Source organism: Protomyctophum bolini, assembly GCF_963924005.1.
Source record: "Protomyctophum bolini genome assembly, chromosome: 18".
NCBI classification, from domain to species: domain Eukaryota; kingdom Metazoa; phylum Chordata; class Actinopteri; order Myctophiformes; family Myctophidae; genus Protomyctophum; species Protomyctophum bolini.
Window position 1 is genome coordinate 8,270,831 of NC_137879.1, and position 20,308 is coordinate 8,291,138.

At 44.4% G+C, this 20,308-nt stretch overlaps 1 protein-coding gene across 1 annotated transcript in view; it reads right to left on the reverse strand.

Annotated features, from left to right (window-relative positions):
* The window catches only part of dock1 (dedicator of cytokinesis 1), a 458,484-nt gene that overhangs the window by 77,151 nt on the left and 361,025 nt on the right, over positions 1–20,308 (reverse strand). Inside the window, 5 exon segments of the mRNA XM_080789704.1 lie at positions 2,443–2,562; positions 12,440–12,530; positions 13,049–13,089; positions 16,734–16,890; positions 18,544–18,629. Of these exon segments, the coding sequence (XP_080645830.1) occupies positions 2,443–2,562; positions 12,440–12,530; positions 13,049–13,089; positions 16,734–16,890; positions 18,544–18,629 (495 nt within the window).

Consider the following 20,308-nt stretch of genomic DNA (forward strand, 5'->3'; position numbering starts at 1 on the left):
TCAATATTTCATGTCAAGGGCCCCCACAAATGATATGTAATTGGCCACCGACCCCCCATCTGAAAATATGTTGTTCCAGGAACCTTTGAGTTAAAAACATTCGCTCTGAAAGAGTATATATTCATGATTTTTCAAAAATAGCAGACCTACAAGCTCGTAGCGCGCCACTTGGTGGCGCGCTATGAACTTGTAGATCTGCTATTTTTCAATAGCTAAATCATAACATAATGTTTACAACACCAAATGGGGGTTCCCGCCCAAAATGAGTTAAAGAAAGAAAGATCGGATGATATGAAGAAAGAATAAAGGAGATCGTTTACATCCAGTGTTCGCTACGAGCGGAAACAAAACAGGGAAAAGTGCTGCTGCTCAGCAACTCTTCCACAACACCTGCCTTTTCTTCTCTCTCTGCCAGCCAGAGGACGAGGCATTTAATACAGCTGACGAGAAGCCAGAAATAGTGTTCTCAGCTTCCTAGTGGTGATACTGTACGGACCAATGCCATAATGCCTGCTATATGGAAGTTCAAATTAAATGTGTGGGTAGTGTCTGTTCTAAACCACTGGTTCCCAGTGGTCGGGACCCATTTGTGGCACATTTTCTTTGTCGCGGGCACATTTTTTGTAACATTTTTGAGCTGCGCTTCCGCTCCATTACGGAGCTGTTTGTGTACCGTGTGGGACCCCCACACGGTAACTGTCGTTACGGGGGACTCCCCGGGAACCCCCATACGTTAACTCTGTCATTTCGCAAAGATGTTGTCCCTAAATAACCAAGTACAGTATAAGAGCACAGTGCACTACAATACAGTACAGAGCACAGTACAGTTCAGTAACTATAGCAATGCATGCATAGTTTCACCACTCACTTCACACAGGTGTGATTTGTTTACTTTGAGCGCAGCAGTACAGAGTAGTACTAGAAGAGGTAGAAGTACTATAAAATACAGCAAGAGTAGCCACACAAGCAGCTATAGGAGTCAAAAACTATGTTGAGGGGAAAAAGGAGGACGACCAAATATAGACCACCGACAGCGGTCTATATAATATTCTATACCCCTGTCAACTGAAGCATATATAGGGTTCCAAAAAGTTTGAGAGTGTGTGTGCATGTACTACTGTATGCGTCTATCCCACAGGAGCTGTCTCAGGACAAGCAACCCTAAGCAACTTTAAGCAACCTTAAAGCAACCTTAAAGCAACCTTAAAAAATAGCAGATCTACAAGCTCATAGCGCGCCACTCGGTGGCCACTCGGTGGCGCGCTATGAGCTTGTAGATCTGCTATTTTTCAATAGCTAAAGCATAACATAATGCTAACACCAAAAGGGGTTCCCGCCCCAAAATGGGTTAGGCACGGGTGCCAACATTGGCACAGTGAAGGGTGATCACTGGCACACTGGCATTAGTGAGAGAGAGAGAGGATTTGTCTTTTTAAAATAACAATTAAGCTCTCTCAAATACATCCTGAATAAATCCTGCACATAATTCTACATTCATTCCAACTGAACTGTGACTATGGGGAGGGAGTATATAGGTGCATTACTTCTAAATGATCATTACAATGTCCTGATGTTAATAAAGAAAATAGTCCAGAAGAAGAAAGAGGTGTCGTCTTATTTATAGACACATCAACATCTGTTGGAATTGTTTTACATTTTTACGTGGTGTCATAATTCAACATCATGTTGACACGGCAACACTGACTATAAAGAAAATAAAAACACGACACAAAGGTTGCCGACCTCAGCTGTTATGGTTGTCCCGATACACTTCTTTCACTTCCGATCCGATCCAGATACCTCCATTTCTGTATGCAGATACCGATACCAATGTCGTGATCTCATGTTGTGTTTTTAGCTATCTAGCTATATATATCATGTTCAAATCAAATCAAACTTTATTTATAGAGCACATTTTAAAACAACCAAGGTTGACCAAAGTGCTGTACATCAGTGGCAGAACAGAGAACAGGCAGGAGGAAACACAGAATATAAACATGAAAGCAAAAATGGACTCAGGAGGGATTAAAAGCCAGGGAGAAAAGATGAGTCTTAAGGTGAGTCTTAAAAACACCAATGGAGGGGGCAGAGCGAATATGAAGGGGCAAGCTCTTCCAGAGCCTGGGAGCTGCAGCCGCGAAAGAGCGTGCGCCCCTGGTGCTTTTGCTAGTTATACGGCCCTCTAGCAATACCTGATCCGCAGAGCGCAGAGCTCTAGCCGGGGTGTAGGGTTTATAGCAGACTCCTCACTCAAATGAAGCACTTGCAAGCAAACTGTCCCAAAAAAGTATTTACCTGCCATAGTGTCAACCCCTGTGTCAGATCGGTGGTATCGGTGGTTAGACTGGCATATTCACCGATACCGATATGACAAATAAGGGCCGATCCGATACCAATACAGTATGGGGACATCTCCACCTACTGTATGCGTACGGTACGTACCTTGCCCTTGTCGAAGTAGTTGATGATCTGCTGGTAGAGCTGGTCCTTCAGCTGGCATTGCGTGGAGGCCAGGTAGCCGTCTCTCTGGGTCAGGTGAGCGGCGCACGCCTCCTCCGACCACTGTGGACACACAGGACACACCGCCGTCAGCATCGGAGACATCAGACGGTAGTAGGCATGTAACGATTTATCTTATATCGATATTAATCCCGAAAATATGAATCGATTTAATACAAAAATGGAGGTGTGTGTGAGCTTTAATGTGAGCTTTAATCATATTCCAACATATTCAAGTGCTTTTGGAGAGAAATGAGTCACTTTCAGTGTATAGTAGTATAGCACTGTAAAGGGGAGCTGTGTGACTGTGTCTGTGACTGTGCCCAGGTGATGATGGCCGTTGATGCTCATTAATACATCAAGGAAGGCAATTATGTTTCTGCACTGTCAAAAGTAATGCTACTTCTTTTGCAATGTAGTTAAAAAAAATATGTGGAAAAAAGCTTGCGGGTGGAAGATAAATTCTTACTGTCAGGTACTGTACCTCGCTGACAGTATCGATAACACTATATTGGTCATTTTGAAGGAGTCCGCAACGTTTGATTCTTCCAGAGGCTGAAAGCATACATCGGCCTTTAAGCCCAAACCACACCAAAGGGTCGAGATGGGACGAGTTTTTAAGGTCAACCCCAGCAATGCAACTCATTGACTTGCATTGGTGTGGTTGACCTTAAAACAGTTGTGTCCCAAAGAGTCCCTAGAGGTGTGGTTTGGGCTTTAGGCCATGTCGTACCCCCCCCCCCCCCCCCCCCCCCCCATGGTTGCATTTCAATCCGCACAGAAACCCATTCAGGTCCTTTTCCCACCTAAAGACCTCTGGTTCTAGAACTGGTTCCGTTCTAGATTCTTGGAACCTTCGTGCTTTCACGGAACCGGCGCCCTTTATTTTTTTGTTCCAGTTCTGAACCAATTCATTTTCAGTGGAAACACTCTGAACTAGATGTGGTTCAACCCCAGTGGGTAAACGTCGTGAGTATTGTCTATCTTACAAATGCTGCGATGTGAAAGCCATTACAAAAACCTAAGAAAGGCTTATTGATAGTACACACTACAGTGGAGATAGGACACAACGGGGAACCGGGAGAGAGAGAGAGAGACGCACGCAGCAAAGGTGGTCGGGATGAGTAAAAACCGGAGTAAAAAACTGCATTAGATGAATAAAAACCGGCCTGCTCAGCCACAGAGAGAGAGACGTGCTGTGTTTCAACACGAGCTGTTTCAACATGGAGTAGAGGACTGTACATTCATGTGGAGCTGTTTCAACATGGAGTAGAGTACTGTACATTCATGTGGAGCTGTTTCAACATGGAGTAGAGTATTGTACATTCATGTGGAGCTGTTTCAACATGGAGTAGAGTATATTGTACATTCATGTGGAGCTGTTTCAACATGGAGTAGAGTACTGTACAGTCATGCGGCGTGCCGTGTGCGTGGCGATACACAGAACCTTTCTTGGCTGATGTTCTGCCTCGGCTCAGTGTGTGAATCATCAGAGGACCCTGAGGGGAGGCCCCGCTGGCAGCTCCTCCACACTGTTAACCCATTTAGGTCTGAGAGACGATGATTCTACAGAAGGTCTTCTAAATCCTGACAGTTTTCTTGAAAAACCCTTTCTGTTTCTGTGTCAGTCGTTTTCAAACATTTTCATGTCAAAGACCAGCAAAAATAGATGTGTTTGGCCGTCGACCCATTTCTGAAAATATGTTGTTCCAGAGACCCCCTCAGAAGCAAAGATTTTAGTTAAAACGTTCGCTCTGAAAGAATATATATTTAAAGATTTGAGGCACATTTTCACAAATTTTTAAAAATAGCAGACCTACAAGCTCACAGTGCACCACTCGGTGGCGCTATGAGCTTGTAGATCTGCTATTTTTCAATAGCCGCTTAAAACACCAAAAGGGGTTCCCGTTTTGAATGGGTTAATGCCCGTTACCAAACCCACATCACATACTATCCATTCAGCCGGGCTCACCACGGCCATAACTCATTACAATATACGACTGCATTCTGCAGGAAAACAAGAGCAAAGAGAGCATAATATACAGGTCCATCTCAATGAATTACAATATTGTGTATGTATGTATTTCATAAATTAATGCACACAAGTATGGAGCCAATCTACAAGCAAGGTTTCCACCCAACATTTCTTACAGGATATACAGTATATTATGTCTCTAGACACCCAAGGAAAACCGTCTGCGCTCTGTGTGTATAAATGTATGTATGAACAGCGTGAATACACGTCCTTGCGTCTGTCCTTGGTGTATATCTGGAGGAAGAGGCGATCTTGCAAATCGACTTCACACTCGGTGTATGTATGGCTGAGGACCTAAGGGAGAGCAGTGTCGTGCGTAGTGAAGTAAATCGGATGAAGTGAAGGAAATCTGATGAACACCGCAAGCGCCAGGCAGCCGGGGAATCGCCCCGGGACCTCCCCCCCCCCGCGCCGAGCGGACACATGTTCCGGACGGGAATCGCACTAACATACATAATACACGGGGCGGCGGCTGCGGCAGTGGCACGGGAGGTAGAGCAGCGGTTCCCGGTTTGATCCCCGGCTCGACTCATGTGTTACTGTCAAAGTGTCCTTGAGCCAGACACTGAACCCCTAACTGTCAAAGTGTCCTTGAGCCAGACACTGAACCCCTAACTGTCAAAGTGTCCTTGAGCAAGACACTGAACCCCTAACTGTCAAAGTGTCCTTGAGCCAGACACTGAACCCCTAACTGTCAAAGTGTCCTTGAGCCAGACACTGAACCCCTAACTGTCAAAGTGTCCTTGAGCCAGACACTGAACCCCTAACTGTCAAAGTGTCCTTGAGCCAGACACTGAACCCCCTAACTGTCAAAGTGTCCTTGAGCCAGACACTGAACCCCTAACTGTCAAAGTGTCCTTGAGCAAGACACTGAACCCCTAACTGTCAAAGTGTCCTTGAGCCAGACACTGAACCCCTAACTGTCAAAGTGTCCTTGAGCCAGACACTGAACCCCCTAACTGTCAAAGTGTCCTTGAGCCAGACACTGAACCCCTAACTGTCAAAGTGTCCTTGAGCCAGACACTGAACCCCTAACTGTCAAAGTGTCCTTGAGCCAGACACTGAACCCCCTAACTGTCAAAGTGTCCTTGAGCCAGACACTGAACCCCTAACTGTCAAAGTGTCCTTGAGCCAGACACTGAACCCCCTAACTGTCAAAGTGTCCTTGAGCCAGACACTGAACCCCTAACTGTCAAAGTGTCCTTGAGCCAGACACTGAACCCCTAACTGTCAAAGTGTCCTTGAGCCAGACACTGAACCCCTAACTGCTCCTGGCGTGCAGGTTGGTGCCTTGCATGGTTTCATCTGCCGTCTGTGTGTGTACGAATGTGTGAACGAAATGCTTATTGTAAAGTGCTTTGGATAAAAGGTGCTGAATGTACCATTTAAAATATAGTATATATTATAATGTATTATATAATACCGTATGTACTGCTGCATATTATCTTGTCCATGTTGTATGTACCGTATTGCTCAACTCCATTTCACGCCCGTCGCACAGTGGGGATGGGCGCCTGCAGCTCATGAGGACTGTTTTCCTATTTGTGTTATTTTTCTACGTTCAGCTACCATCAGCACCGCGGTACACAGTACCCAGGTTGCAGGGGCTATAGGGCTATAGGGCTATAGGGCTATAGGAGATCATCTGTCCTCCCAGAGTATAGGGCGTCTAAAGTTCAGACGCCCTATACTCGGGGGAGGACAAATGATGATGATTGTTTTTAGACTCTAAGCAAACAGGCCCCATCTCGGTTCTGCGCATACCATACATAATGTGATATGTGACGCCTCTCTCAAACTATGACCGTGTATTCTATTCTATTTTCCTCGCTGTAAGAGAGGATAGTTGCGTAGTATTGTCAATTAATTGTGTGATTGTTTTTTTTTGTCAATTTATGTCCTACTTGTTCAGTGGTCACACAAAAGCCTCAAAGGGTATAGCAGATCCACAAGATCGAAACGCGACGCGAATCGGTGCGTTTCAAGGTTTGTAGATCTGCTCTTTGAATTAGAATCCTGAAAAGTAACAAGTTTTGGACATATGAGGTTTCCTCCACCCGACAGAGAGGATAAGTTAGTGACAAATAAAACCATCTCCATCCCCCTGTTATAATGCGGTCTATATGAGAACAGAGACAGTTCATTTGCTGAGCCTTCCCCCCCCCACGCCACGCAGAGAATAATGAGTATCCTGAGTGGCAGAGACCCGCTCAGCGCACAGGGAGGCGGATACTCTGATTGGCCGATGCCCCTTCCCCTCCTACCATAGCGGCGTCCTGTCAGCCCTGATTCATTACCGCCGTACCGCCGTACCGTAATTGGCATCCGAGCGCAGCGGTGAGGGCGAAACAGCGTGACGACGCACGCCACCCCACCCCCCCACCCACCCACCGCACGCTCGCACAACACCCTGAGTGTTAATTCTAACTGCGTATACAAAGGGAACCATTTCTCACGGTGACCGGAGTTACCGCCCCGTGTCGCGCTTTAAATGGGAAAGCCGGGGACATTTACATATGACATGGTGACTGGAGGGGGGGTGGGGGGGCGTGAGGAAAAGTAATTGCGCTGCACTTTCGCGGCGTTAAAAGAATGTTGCGGGCTAGCGACGGCTTCGCCTATTGATTCCATTACACGGAGGCTTGGCCCGGGCCCGGCCCAGGCCCGGCCCGCAGCACGCACGCGGTTAAAGAAGGATCCATTTTTTATCCAGGAGTGGCCAGCGATCCAGACACAGCGTCGATAGAGCGAGCTTTTTCAAAATGCTGACACATCGCCAGCGGGGAGGGGGGGGGCCTATATATGTATATGGTGCTTTTTAACACATTCTGGGCGGGAACACCTTTTGGTGTTTTAAGCGTTACGTTAAACTTTAGCTATTGAAAAATAGCAGATCTACAAGCTCATAGCGCGCCACCGAGTGGCGCGCTACGAGCTTGTAGGTCTGCTATTTTAGAAAAATCGTGAAAATGTGGCACAAACCTTGGACTATTCTTTCAGAGCGACCGATTTTAACTCGAATCTTTGCTTCTGGGGAGGTCCCTGGAACAACATATTTTCAGATGGTGTCGGCAGCCAATTACATATATATTTTTGGAGTCCTTGACATGAAATATAGAGTGATATAGGCCTAGAAACATATAGGTATTTCAGAAAACTGTCCGAATTTAGAAGACATTTTTTTAATTTCGACGTCAGGTCTAAATGGGTTAAAGATTCAACAGACTTTTATAAAGAAGCGCCTCATCACACCTCCCAGGGCTCCTATTTATGAAACCATTAATGGCGGGTGACACGCACGTACACGTACACTGAATCACGCTAGTCATCGTTCACAGTCAAGGGGAGGCGCTTTTTGCAAAGACGACATGACACAGCTTATTTATTATAGAAGAAAGGCTTTGACCGTGTCCGTCGTGATGGAATAAAATCAATCTAATTTTACAGTATAATAGCCCTTTCCCACAGGTCCTTTTGTGTTTGATGTGTGTGTGTGTGTGTGTGTGTGTGTGTGTGTGTGTGTGTGTGTGTGTGTCTGAGCGTTGTAACATAGTGGAACGCCACAGTTGAGTGTAATCAAACTAATAATAACAACAACAACAACAACAACAATTTTGGCAGGTGCCGCGGTGAATATTTTCTGTGTGGGAGGAAAAATATAGGTTGAATGCTGCTGAAGCGCTCAGCTGTTTTATGCAAACACGGCCGAGAGACGGTGTGGGAGCGATTTGGGATAAAAGCCAAAAAGGGAAATCACTCCAATATCTGTGTACTCTACACGCTCCAGGAACCTAGTGTACAGTGTCTGTTTATTCGTATATAGTTGTTTTTTGCAGAGGTGGCATATATACTGTATATATAAGGTTTGACAGCAACACCTGCTATAGCGAGCCTGGAGCATCCAGACGCATAGTTTCAGAAGATGTTTTATGTTTTATCTATTCACGATTCAAGCAAGGACATTATTTATACCATATGGTTGAAAACGTGTATGTCCAAATATATCTGTTACCTTTCAGGAAATGGTAAAAAAAAAAAGGTAACCCGTGTTTCTATGGATCCAACGTAGTTTTTATTTAGTCACATGCCCGTTAGTACTTTTCATTAGTTTAATATTTATAAAACACAAGAGCAAAATCCACAAGCTCACAACGTGTCGTGTTGTGCAAGCTTGTGGATTGGCTATTTTTTGCAAAAAAAAATACAATATTTAGTAGTACAATCAAGGACGAGCCACATTTGCCGAAACGTTGGAATAATAAAGTTTATAGCATCGTGACTACGAGCTGTGCGGCCTCTTTCCTTTCTTACTCAAATGCTGTTTTCAATGAAATGACTTGTGCGGTATAATGATGAATAAATGAATGCTTCCTACATTGTGCATAGTTTCTGTACCATATGTTATTTACGGACTATCTCGCATTTGACCTCACACCTACGCAACACGTACGAAAAGCTATGAAAAGCTGGAAAATGGAGATACAAGGATTCCGTCCGACAGCAACGAGCGACGGAATACCATAGTTATTCTGTAGGCATGCAGTCCAGTATGTGATCCATGCTGGACGTCACTGTAGGAAGGCGAGGGTTACAACACAATATGTCTCTCTGCAGCCGTGCACTTCTATTAGCCCATTCTGACCTGAGATCAGATTCTAAAAATGTCTTCTACATCCTGACAGTTTTCCATTCTGACCTGAGATCAGATTCTAAAAATGTCTTCTATGTCAGTCGCTCTTCGATTTTTCAAAAATAGCAGACCTACAAGCTCGTAGCGCGCCACTCGGTGGCGCGCTACGAGCTTGTAGATCTGCTATTTTTCAATAGCTAAAGCACGACATGATGCTACAACACCAAAATGGGTTCCCGCCTAGAATGGGTTAGATACCAAGGACGCATGCGGTGTGTTCCACACACACTATATCATCCAACACAATCTCATATACCGTCTCCCGACCAATCCAAGGTAGCGTGTTCCGATATGAAGAAGGAAAGGGCTGAGGGCATGTGGACTTCAATGGTCTTTTTTCACCATGTGATAATGTGGGTGACCGAGGTTATGTGCCACTGTCGCCAAGATTGCTTGCACTCAGGGTGGGATCTCTCTCTCTGTCTGTCGGTTCTCTGCTCTGTTAATACAGTATTTCAGTTTAACAATTCAATTGCACTGTTTCTGTTTGTGGTGCAGAGCAGGGGAATGAAACAGATCGATGTCGGAGTATGTAGGGAAACCTCTTATCTCCATATCTTAACCCATTCTGGGTGGGAACCCCTTTTGTTATGCTTTATAGCCATTGAAAAATAGCAGATCCAAAAGCTCGGTGGCGCGCTACGAGCTTGTAGGTCTGCTATTTTTTGAAAAATGACTGACATAGAAACATAGCTTTTTCAGAAAACTGTCAGGATGTAGAAGACAATTTTAGAATCTGATCTCAGGTCAGAATGGGTTAAATTAAAGCCCCTACTTGATCACACTACAGCATCACAAGTATAGCAGATCTACAAGCACGAAAGGCGGTGCCAAGCAAGATGTTTTGAGCTTGTAGATCTGCTACTTTTTCCCCTGAATCCTGAAAAGTATATGAGGTTTCCACCAGACGAAATTCCCAGACTTTTTTCCCCCTTTTTTACAAAATGGAATCCTGCCCTGAGTATCATGATTCTAATAACGATACAAAGGAAGGCTCCATAGAAGGTAAAAGGTGTCACAGCGACCTTGTTGCATTCCTGCCACCTCAGAGCCAAGGCCTCATCGCGAGCCATCCATCCCATCATGACTCCAGTCCTCCCAGACTCTGACAATAGGACCACCTAAAAGCGAACATCCCATCATGACTCCAGTCCTCCCAGACTCTGACAATAGGACCACTTGAGGGAGTGGCGGTATCGACCTCACATGGCCGCCTCCATCTCAGCTTTTCACTATTAGCCCATTTAGGCTCACCTACTACTTCCATGACTGCTGGAAGGTCAAGATGCGTTCATCGTGCGATTTGATTGGCCCACTCTCTCTCCCCCACTCATCGTCCAATGACCTTCCCACCTCTCCCTGCACCCGTTGACGGCTTGCCATATTGTCTTCTAAATGTTACATTCCAACTAATTCCTCGTGTGAATACAAATGTTATACATATACCTATGTAGACTAAATGTTGTTTTAGAGGTTATATTTGTTATACGCGGTTTGCAGAAATAACAATGTTCTCCCGAAAATAAATGGTGAAATGTGGTGTTGTTGACTGACTGGCGCATTGTTTCCACCAAGCGCATAGCTCAATATAGATATAAATAAATGGTGAAATATGGTGTTGTTGACTGACTGGCGCATTGTTTCCACCAAGCGCATAGCTCAATATAGATATAAATAAATGGTGAAATGTGGTGTTGTTGACTGACTGGCGCATTGTTTCCACCAAGCGCATATAGCTCAATAGATATAAATAAATGTTGACTAAACACGCCAGCTTTATGGCATAATTATGTAAAGGTGGTGATGATACAAATACATCAATTATCCTGACGGTTCGGAGGGCATTATAGCCTGCTGCTGTGGATTGTTCTATTCTGGCATATAAATACCGCCAGCTCTTTATCCCATTCTGAACGGGAACCCGTTTTGGTGTTAGCATCATGTTATGCTTTAGCTATTGAAAAATAGCAGATCTACAAGCTCATAGCGCGCCACCGAGTGGCGCGCTACGAGCTTGTAGGTCTGCTATTTTTGAAAAATCGACTGACATTTTTTTTTATCTGATCTCAGGTCAGAATGCGTTCATCAGACCAGTGTGTGCCCAGTGGAAACCTCGTATGAATCTGATCTCAGGTCAGAATGGGTTATAATCCGGATCATGTTTTTTAATTTATTTCAGGCTGTTTTCAATATACCCTGCAGAAGGAAACCTGTTTGCCGAAAACGTTGGAATAATAAAGTTTATAGCATCGTGACTATACGAGCTGTGCGGACCTCTTTCCTTTCTTAGTCAAAGGCTGTTATTTCAATGAGATTACTTGTGGTATAATGATGAATAAATGAATGCATCCTGTATCTGTACCATATTTTATTCACTGACTATCACATTTCACATATTGCATTTGACCTCACACCATATGCCATGTCTCGCATATTCATATCATCAGCACATCTCACCGTCTCGTTTCTGTGAACCAGCACTATGAATATTGCTTGTCTGTCTAATCAACTGTATTATGAATCAATCAAAAGTTTATTTTGTATACCGTAGGCTATGCATATAGTTTATGTAAGTTTATAAGGCTTTGAAAACAGCCTGAAATAAAGTCTGATAGTATAGTATGTTGTGTTGCCTTTCAATTATTGAAAGGCAAAATGTGACTATACTTTTATTAGTTTTGTTAGTTTTATTATTGTGGGGTTCTTTTTCTTTCTATGAAAGCATGGAATCACAAAATAACTAGAAAAAGTGCCCTTCTGGGCACAGGTCTCCACCAGGAGGATATACTGTAGGACTGTGTGTGATGTTTGGCAAAATGTTTAAGATTAATATAAACATGTTTTTTTTGTTTGTTTGTTTCTTGCAACAATTTTCTTCATTTTGTTGAGGAAATGCAGAGCCAGATCACTGATAGGATCTCTGAGGATAGAATTCTGGATGAGCAGTTTTTTGGTTTGATGATCTCTGACTGGGACCAGAAGGAAAACAACTAGCAAAAGATTTGACAAAATCTCATTGCTTTTACATCTTTCTTGAGGATTCCATTAGACAATTAAAATTCCGATTCCGATCTTTTGAAAATCATGTGATCAGAGCCGATTTCCGATCACATCGGGACAACCCTAGTATGAACTGTGCGTGCGTGCGTGCATGTGTGCGTGTGTGCGTGCATGTGTGCGTGCGTGCATGTGTGCATGTGTGCGTGCGTGCGTACCTTCAGCAGCTTGGCGTGCAGCAGCAGTGTGTAGGCAGCCTCGGTGTAGTTGTCACACTCCTTGTGGAGGTCACACAGTTTGTACAGGTAGCTGCAGGAGAGGACAGAGGGTTTATGGGTAATGTAGTTGTCACACTCCTTGTGGAGGTCACACAGTTTGTACAGGTAGCTGCAGGAGAGGACAGAGGGTTTATGGGTAATGTAGTTGTCACACTCCTTGTGGAGGTCACACAGTTTGTACAGGTAACTGCAGGAGAGGACAGGGGGTTTATGGGTAATGTAGTTTGTCGCACACTGTGGATTGTGGATGTCACAAAGTTTAATGTTTTGTCGCCTCACGTGTGGATATTACATGATATATAGAAAATAATAAATTGATCAAATTTCCTTCAAAGATTTATGATAATACTCTATGATTGTGGAGTGTTCCGTGGTCAAATACATGGGGGAGTCGTTCACATAAACACGGCTCTAAAACAATAATTTGTCACGCTAAATATATTCATGCAAGGCAGCCATCGTGTTACTGTGTTGGCTGCAAAAATATGTGATTGCTGCCTTATACTGTAGATTGAATGAACATAAGATCATCAGTAATGTATAACTTACCGAATGTACATCTCCTCCCTCTCGATCTCCTTGTAGAAGTTCTATAGGGGAAAAAAAGAGAACTTGTTTTCAATTGTCCATTGATTTTAACCACTTTGTGTCATCACTTCCAAGCCGCTTCTTTTCACCTGACAGGGGGGAGTTTACCCGGTTGGACGTAGCGTGTGGAAGGAACACGTTATTCCAACCAGTTCCTTTCCCCCATCAGGTGCCCTGGCAGGATTACTATATGTTTTTTGTGAGGGTACCCTAGGGGGGGACACGGGGACTCCCCACAGAAAGGCCCCATTGCCAACCCCAACTAGGGTATGGGAACTGACGGAGAGAGGAAAGAACACACCCACAGCAACCCAGCGAAGAATGGAACCCGAGACCTTCTAGCTGTGAGGGGACAGAGCTACAGACACCCTGCCCCCTTGAAATTGGTTTCCTGACCTGAAAGTGCATTTGGAGAGACTCCTGTTCTGCAAGCACAACAAACACTCTACTGTTATATATTGTAGCAATGATTGCTATCAGAATATAGAGCTATTTAACCCTTTTTTTCTTTTCTTTTTACAAAAACAATACCCCTTTAAATTAATTCTCCAGAGTTCTCTGTGCTGCTGCAACACGGTAGTAAGACATCACACGCCTCTCCAGGGCGCTGCGGTGGAAAAAAGTCAATTTTTCCACAGGCCGCCGCGGCACGGTCAATACGTCTCAGTCAGAACTAAAATGTTGAATATAACCCATTTTGACCTGAGATCAAATTCTAAAAACGTCTTCTATACATCCTGACAGCTTTCTGAAAAAAACATGTTTCTATGTCAGTCGTTCTTCGATTTTTTTCAAAAATAGCAGACCTACAAGCTCGTAGCGCGCCACTCGGTGGCGCGCTATGAGCTTGTAGATCTGCTATTTTTCAATAGCTAAAGCATAACACAATGATAACACTAAAAGGGGTTCCCACCCAAAATGGGATAATCACAGGTACCCTCCCTCCCTTTCAGCCCCGTTTATTTTGGGCTCGGCGGTACAGACTATTGACCTTTCCCCGTTCCCAGATGAAATGTCATCTCACAAAAGAGAGGACCTCCCGGGCGAGTCTCTGGGAGATAATGAGCATAATGCATTTTGGGCGGGAACTCCTTTTGGTGTTATAGCATTATGTTATGCTTTAGCTATTGAAAAATAGCAGATCTACAAGCTCGTAGCGCGCCACCGAGTGGCGCGCTACGAGCTTGTAGGTCTGCTATTTTTGAAAAATCGAAGAAGAACGACTGACACAGAAACATAGCTTTTTCAGAAAACTGTCAGGATGTAGAAGACATCTTTTTAATCTGATCTCAGGTCAGAATGGAAAACTGTCAGGATGTGTAGAAGACATCTTTTTAATCTGATCTCAGGTCAGAATGGAAAACTGTCAGGATGTAGAAGACATCTTTTTAATCTGATCTCAGGTCAGAATGGGAAACTGTCAGGATGTAGAAGACATCTTTTTAATCTGATCTCAGGTCAGAATGGGATAATGCATTCTGACATGCCCCGGCGCTCCGTTTATCGTCTCCACCTGCCAGCCCATCATGTCCCGCTTTTTATTATTGACAGCTATTGCATATCGTCGATGGCGGGCGGAAACCTCGCATGTGCAAAAGCATTCCTAACATTTTTTTTTAACCCATTTTGACCTGAGATCAGATTCTAAAAATGTGACAGTTTTCTGAAAAAGCTATGTTTCTATGTCAGTGGTTCTTCGATTTTTCAAAAATAGCAGACCTACAAGCTCGTAGCGCGCCACTCGGTGGCGCGCTATGATGAGCTTGTAGATCTGCTATTTTTCAATAGCTAAAGCATAACATAATGCTAACACCAAAAGGGGTGTTACCCGCCCAAAATGGGTTAAATATCGAAAATAGCCGATCTACAAGCTCACAATGCGACGCAGTACGTGTGACACTCCCGCATAATAATGAAGCAGGGCATTCATTTACGAAATAACAAACAGATAAACAAACATAAAAAAGTTGAAGTAAGGAGATACAAGGTTTCTGCCCCGATTGCAGTGATATAAAGCAAAGCCTTGCGGGCAGCTTGTATAAAGCCTGAGGAATACTAAGTTGTGACTTAGTGCTGCAGGAAAGATTGCAGATCTACAAGCTCCAAACGTGACGCACTGCACTCACATTAAGAGCTTGTGGATCTGATATATTTGACTGTGCGAAAACAAGCGTGTGTGTGTGTAAATCGGGCTCGATGTTCTATAATGACCTGTCAATAGCGCCTGTCGAAAGCATTGACACAAGCAATCCCACGTCAGTTTGCATTACTCTAAGTGAAGTGGAAGTTTGTGTGTGTGTGTGTGTGTGTGTGTGTGTGTGTGTGTGTGTGTGTGTGTTCAAAGCTACTCGCTGTGAAATGCCGGTGGTGGAGTAGTTTTTAGCTCCTTTTTAGTGGTGCTAAAGCACGATAAACAATGCAGTGCGGCAATGCAGTGGGCTCTGAGCAGGTCATCGCTATAGTGGGCCCCCAAATAATTGACAGAACACTAAAAATATATTTTTTATCCCACGATTTTGTAACCCATTTTTCACCCCTGTGCCAATCATCTACTGTGATCCTGGGCTCTACACACCCTCCGCCAACCTGGGGAGAGCAACGGACTTAACTCATGCTCCCTTCATTCCTGAGTGTCCAAGTTGCTCCTTTACACCTGACAGGGGGGAGTTTCCCTGGTTGGACGTAGCGCGTGGAAGGAACACGTTATTCCAACCAGTTCCTTTCCCCTCCATCAGGCGCCCCGGCTGGCCAGGGGGAGGCAGTTTAGAGACCAGGATTACTGCATGTTTTTTGTGAGGGTACCTACCCTAGGGGACACAGGGAGAACATGCAAACTCCACACAGAAAGGCCCTTTCGCCAACCCCGCCTTCAGGTATGGGCACTGATGAACACTAAGATTGTAATGATATAATCCTTTACTACTTTATAACCTAAGTGACGGTGAGTAAAATGAATGAACACATTTACAATTTACTTCCATCGATGGACTCAACTCATCCATTGCCAATAATAAATCATAAAGTCTGGATTACTGCCAGAATCCAGAGAGTTTTTTTCCTCCACTATAACCTTTGAAGAATCACAGAATATTATGGGTCGTCACGACCCGCCCGCAAGTGGGTCTCTTCCACTTAGACAGTTCTTTATTTCCTGGTGCGATAAGGTTAATCCTGTCAGAGATACGGCTTCTCCAGTGCACGCATGTTTCAGCGACTTTGTCTAGTGGTGCCAAATGTCTCCGAAATAAATGGTAACACATAGATTAGGAAACAGCGCCATCTAGTGTCAAAATAACAAATGACTTGGCGCGATGGGCTTTTTTTCCTTCAAATTACGTCCTTGGCAGGGAATTTAAATTAGAATATATTTCAATTAAACAAAACTGTTTAGCCATTAGAAGGTTAATGTGATAGTGACAGGGGACAGACAATGACAGTGTTCGTTGTCCCCTGATAGTGACAACAGGGGACAAACAATTACAGGTCTATTTCAGCAGGTTTAATGTTCACCTTGGTTTATAAATGTCAGCATCAGGGCAGGAAGGCCAGGTTCAGGGAGGCCATGGCTCGGCATGGCTAATCAGTTTGGCCTGCGTGTGTGTGCGTGTGCGTGTGCGTGTGTGTGTGTGTGTGTGTGCGGTCTCACCAGCACGTTGACGGTGCAGCTCATGCGGTTCTCCTTGTTCTCGTCGTGCATGATGGTCCTGTAGTCCAGAAGCCTCTCCAGCAGACGGACCACCAGCGTCACAAAGTTCTCTCCGCTCTTGGCCAGGTACATGTGCTTCCTGCAGTGCTCCAGGAGGCTGCAGCGCACACACACACACACACACACACACACACACACACACACACACACACACACACACACACACACACACACACACACACACACACACACACACACACACACACACACACACACACACACCACACACACACACACACACACACACACACACACACACACACACACACACACATATAGTTATGAAACATCCCCAGTCGATTACTTACATGAAGACAATGATTTATTTTCTGAAATTGTACATTTAAATATGCAAATGAGGCATTATAGGAAAATATGCAACAAATATACAATATGAAAATGCTATGTTTCCTACAGTGGTTTTCAACCAGTGGTCCGGGGACCACCGGTGGTCCTTGGGGAGGTTCCAGGTGGTCCCCAGCAAAAGATTATGGAGAGTTGGTATAACCAAATGGACCCTTATTAGATCTTAAGATCATTATGAATTAATACAAATCCCCAAAACATATAAAAGGCACTCCTCCTGCATGGCGCCTTGATGGGATTGAATGAAAAACACGTTAATTAAGTAAAACAAGAGTTTTCGTTGTGACTTGTGAGGCGACCGCCACGATGTCAATGTCTTCTTATTATCAGACATTTGGCTCTCACAAGTATACAGTTAGTAGTACACGTACACCCAACGTGCACAAACATCAACACAACAGTGTGCCAAACAGAGCATGCTGGGATCTGACAGAGAGCCTGAGAGCGTGTGGAAGTGCAGTGGGGTGATACCCGGTGCCAAGCTGTGATTAGATATTTCTTTTTGCATCTTTTCCTCGTGTCGCAATTAGCATTATCTAAGTTGTCAGCACGGCTCAGGCGCTAATCCAGGCCATTAACCCATTTTGGGCGGGAGCATTATGTCGTGCTTTATAGCTATTGAAAAATATATCTACGAGCTCATAGCGGATCTGCTATTTTTGAAAAATCGAAGAACGACTGACATAGAAACATGGCTTTTTCAGAAAACTGTCAGGATGTAGAAGACATTTTTAGAATCTGATCTCAGGTCAGAATGGGTTAACCCGTTAAGACCCGAGGTCGATTCCACACACATAAATCCTAACACTTTTCTGAAAAACATTTTTTTTTGTTATGTATGTTTCTGTAATAGCGGTCATCACTATATCATGTCAAGGACGCCCAAACCTATATGTATTTGGCCGCCGACCCCCATCTCAAAACATGTTGTTCCAGAGAAGCAAAGGTTTGAGTTAAAACATATATATATTCAAAGATTTGCAGAAAAAGTTCACGATCTTTCATAAACAGCCGATCTACAATCTCGGAGTGCTGCAGAAAAGTGACGCGCCATATGAGCTTGTAGATCTGCAATTTTTGAACAGCCAAAGTATATAAAATAATGTTATTTTCGGCTCAAATCTATAGCACGACGCAGATGCTTTTCCGCCGGTGTAAATGGGTTAACCCATTCTGGGCGAGAACCCCTTTTGATGTTTTAAACATTATGTTATAATTTAGCTATTGAAAAATATCAGATCTACAAGCTCGTAGCGCGCCACCGAGTGGCGCGCTGCGAGGTTGTAGGTCTGCTATTTTTGAAAAATCGTGAAAATGTGGCAACAAATCTTTGAATACATATTCTTTCAGAGCGAAGGGCCTGAAGGGGTTAATCAGCACTTACATTTTCTGAAAGAGAACTTTGTACTGCTCGTCTCCGCGGCCCCCCTCCACCTCGTGATCCAGCTTGGTGATGATCTCGTTCTCAAACTGCAATTAGACACCAGAAAGCAGCCGTAAATAATCAGCCCTGGATCATCTCTCAATTCATTAAACGCCCGACTCTCTCTCTCCCCTCTCTCTCTCTCTCTCTCTCTCTCTCTCTCTATATTCTCTCACGCTCGCAGTGTTTCTTTTTTTTTTTTATTTTTTTTTATCCCACAATTTTGTAACCCAGTTTTTCTTTTCACCCAGTGCCAATTATCTAATGTAATGCTGGGCGCTACACTTCCTCTGCCAACCTGGGGGGGGGGGGGGGCAGCGGACTGACCTCATGCCTCCTTCTATGCATGAGGAGTCCAAGCTGCTTCTTTTCACCTGACAGGGGGGAGTTTCCCCGGGCCGGACGTAGCGCGTGGAAGGGACACGTTATTCTGACCAGTTCCTTTCCCCTCCATCAGGCGCCCCGGCTGGCCAGGGGGAGGCAGTTTAGAGACCAGTTCCTTTCCCCTCCATCAGGCGCCCCGGCTGGCCAGGGGGAGGCAGTTTTGATCCAGTACTTTACTTAAAACAGTTTAGGAGCCATAAACGTCAAGACGTCTAATTGTTAAACAATTATGTACCGAATGCCATGGACGACAAGACGTCTTCCCTTGGGAATAAAAATAAATAAATACAATCCTCTAATCTGGTGTACAGGTGATGTACATGCACATCACATGCATAATAGAATTACAAATTCTTTCTTTTGTTATAATGGGAGAATTGGCACTCAAAGGCTAAACTGGTGACCACCAGGTGGCGCTGAGAGAGTTTTAAAGGACTACTTCACCACTTTTCAACCTATCTTCATAGGTCCCGACTCCTCACTAGTAATAATCATGATAAAATGGCACGATTTCTTTCTGCATTCCCCCCCCCCCCCCCCCCATCAAACACGTGTGTGTTTGATGGGGGGAGTGTTTGGTCAAACCACATGACTTCCATTGGAAAAGCATTGAGGCGACCATGAAACACGGTTACAAGTAAAAGCGGCCTGCATTTGTAAAAGTACAAAAGTATTGCCGTCAAAGTATAGGCTACTTACAGTAGAGTAGGAACAATGAGAGCAGAGGGGTGTCGCGAGGGAGAGAAAGAGAGTCGATAATATACACACTGGTTAATTTGAACGACAGTTTGAGGATCAAAGAGGTTCAGTCAGAAGCACTTTTTACTGTTCCTTTGGTTCAATATTTCTAACACCCTGGGTGTTCAATAGCCCTGGATTTATCAAAGAAAATAAAAAAGTAGACACGTCGATATTTAACCAGGGGGGGTCCTGACAAGTGACAATGTGAAAGGTTTGAGAACCTGCAGCGAGTTCTTATAATTGTCACGACGGGGGCCCGTCCCCCGTCGTGACAATCGCTCATAGCGCGCCACCGAGGGGCGCGCTACAAGCTTGTAGGTCTGCTATTTTTGAAAAATCGTTAAAATGTGCCTCAATTATATCTTTCCGAAAATTGTCATGATTTGGAAGATTTTTTATTTTAACGTCAGGCCTGAATGGGTCAAAACAAAAGCCACCAGATTAGCATTTGAATGCCTGAACTGCGCAAACGTAGACGAGGACAGGACAGGAAAAGAGGTGTTACAAATTCCTCGAGTCCCGCCCCCCCCACAGAGACGACGTCAGTGACCAGCGAGCTATAAGCGACCAGGGCATCATGCAGGTCAGTGACTACAACGTG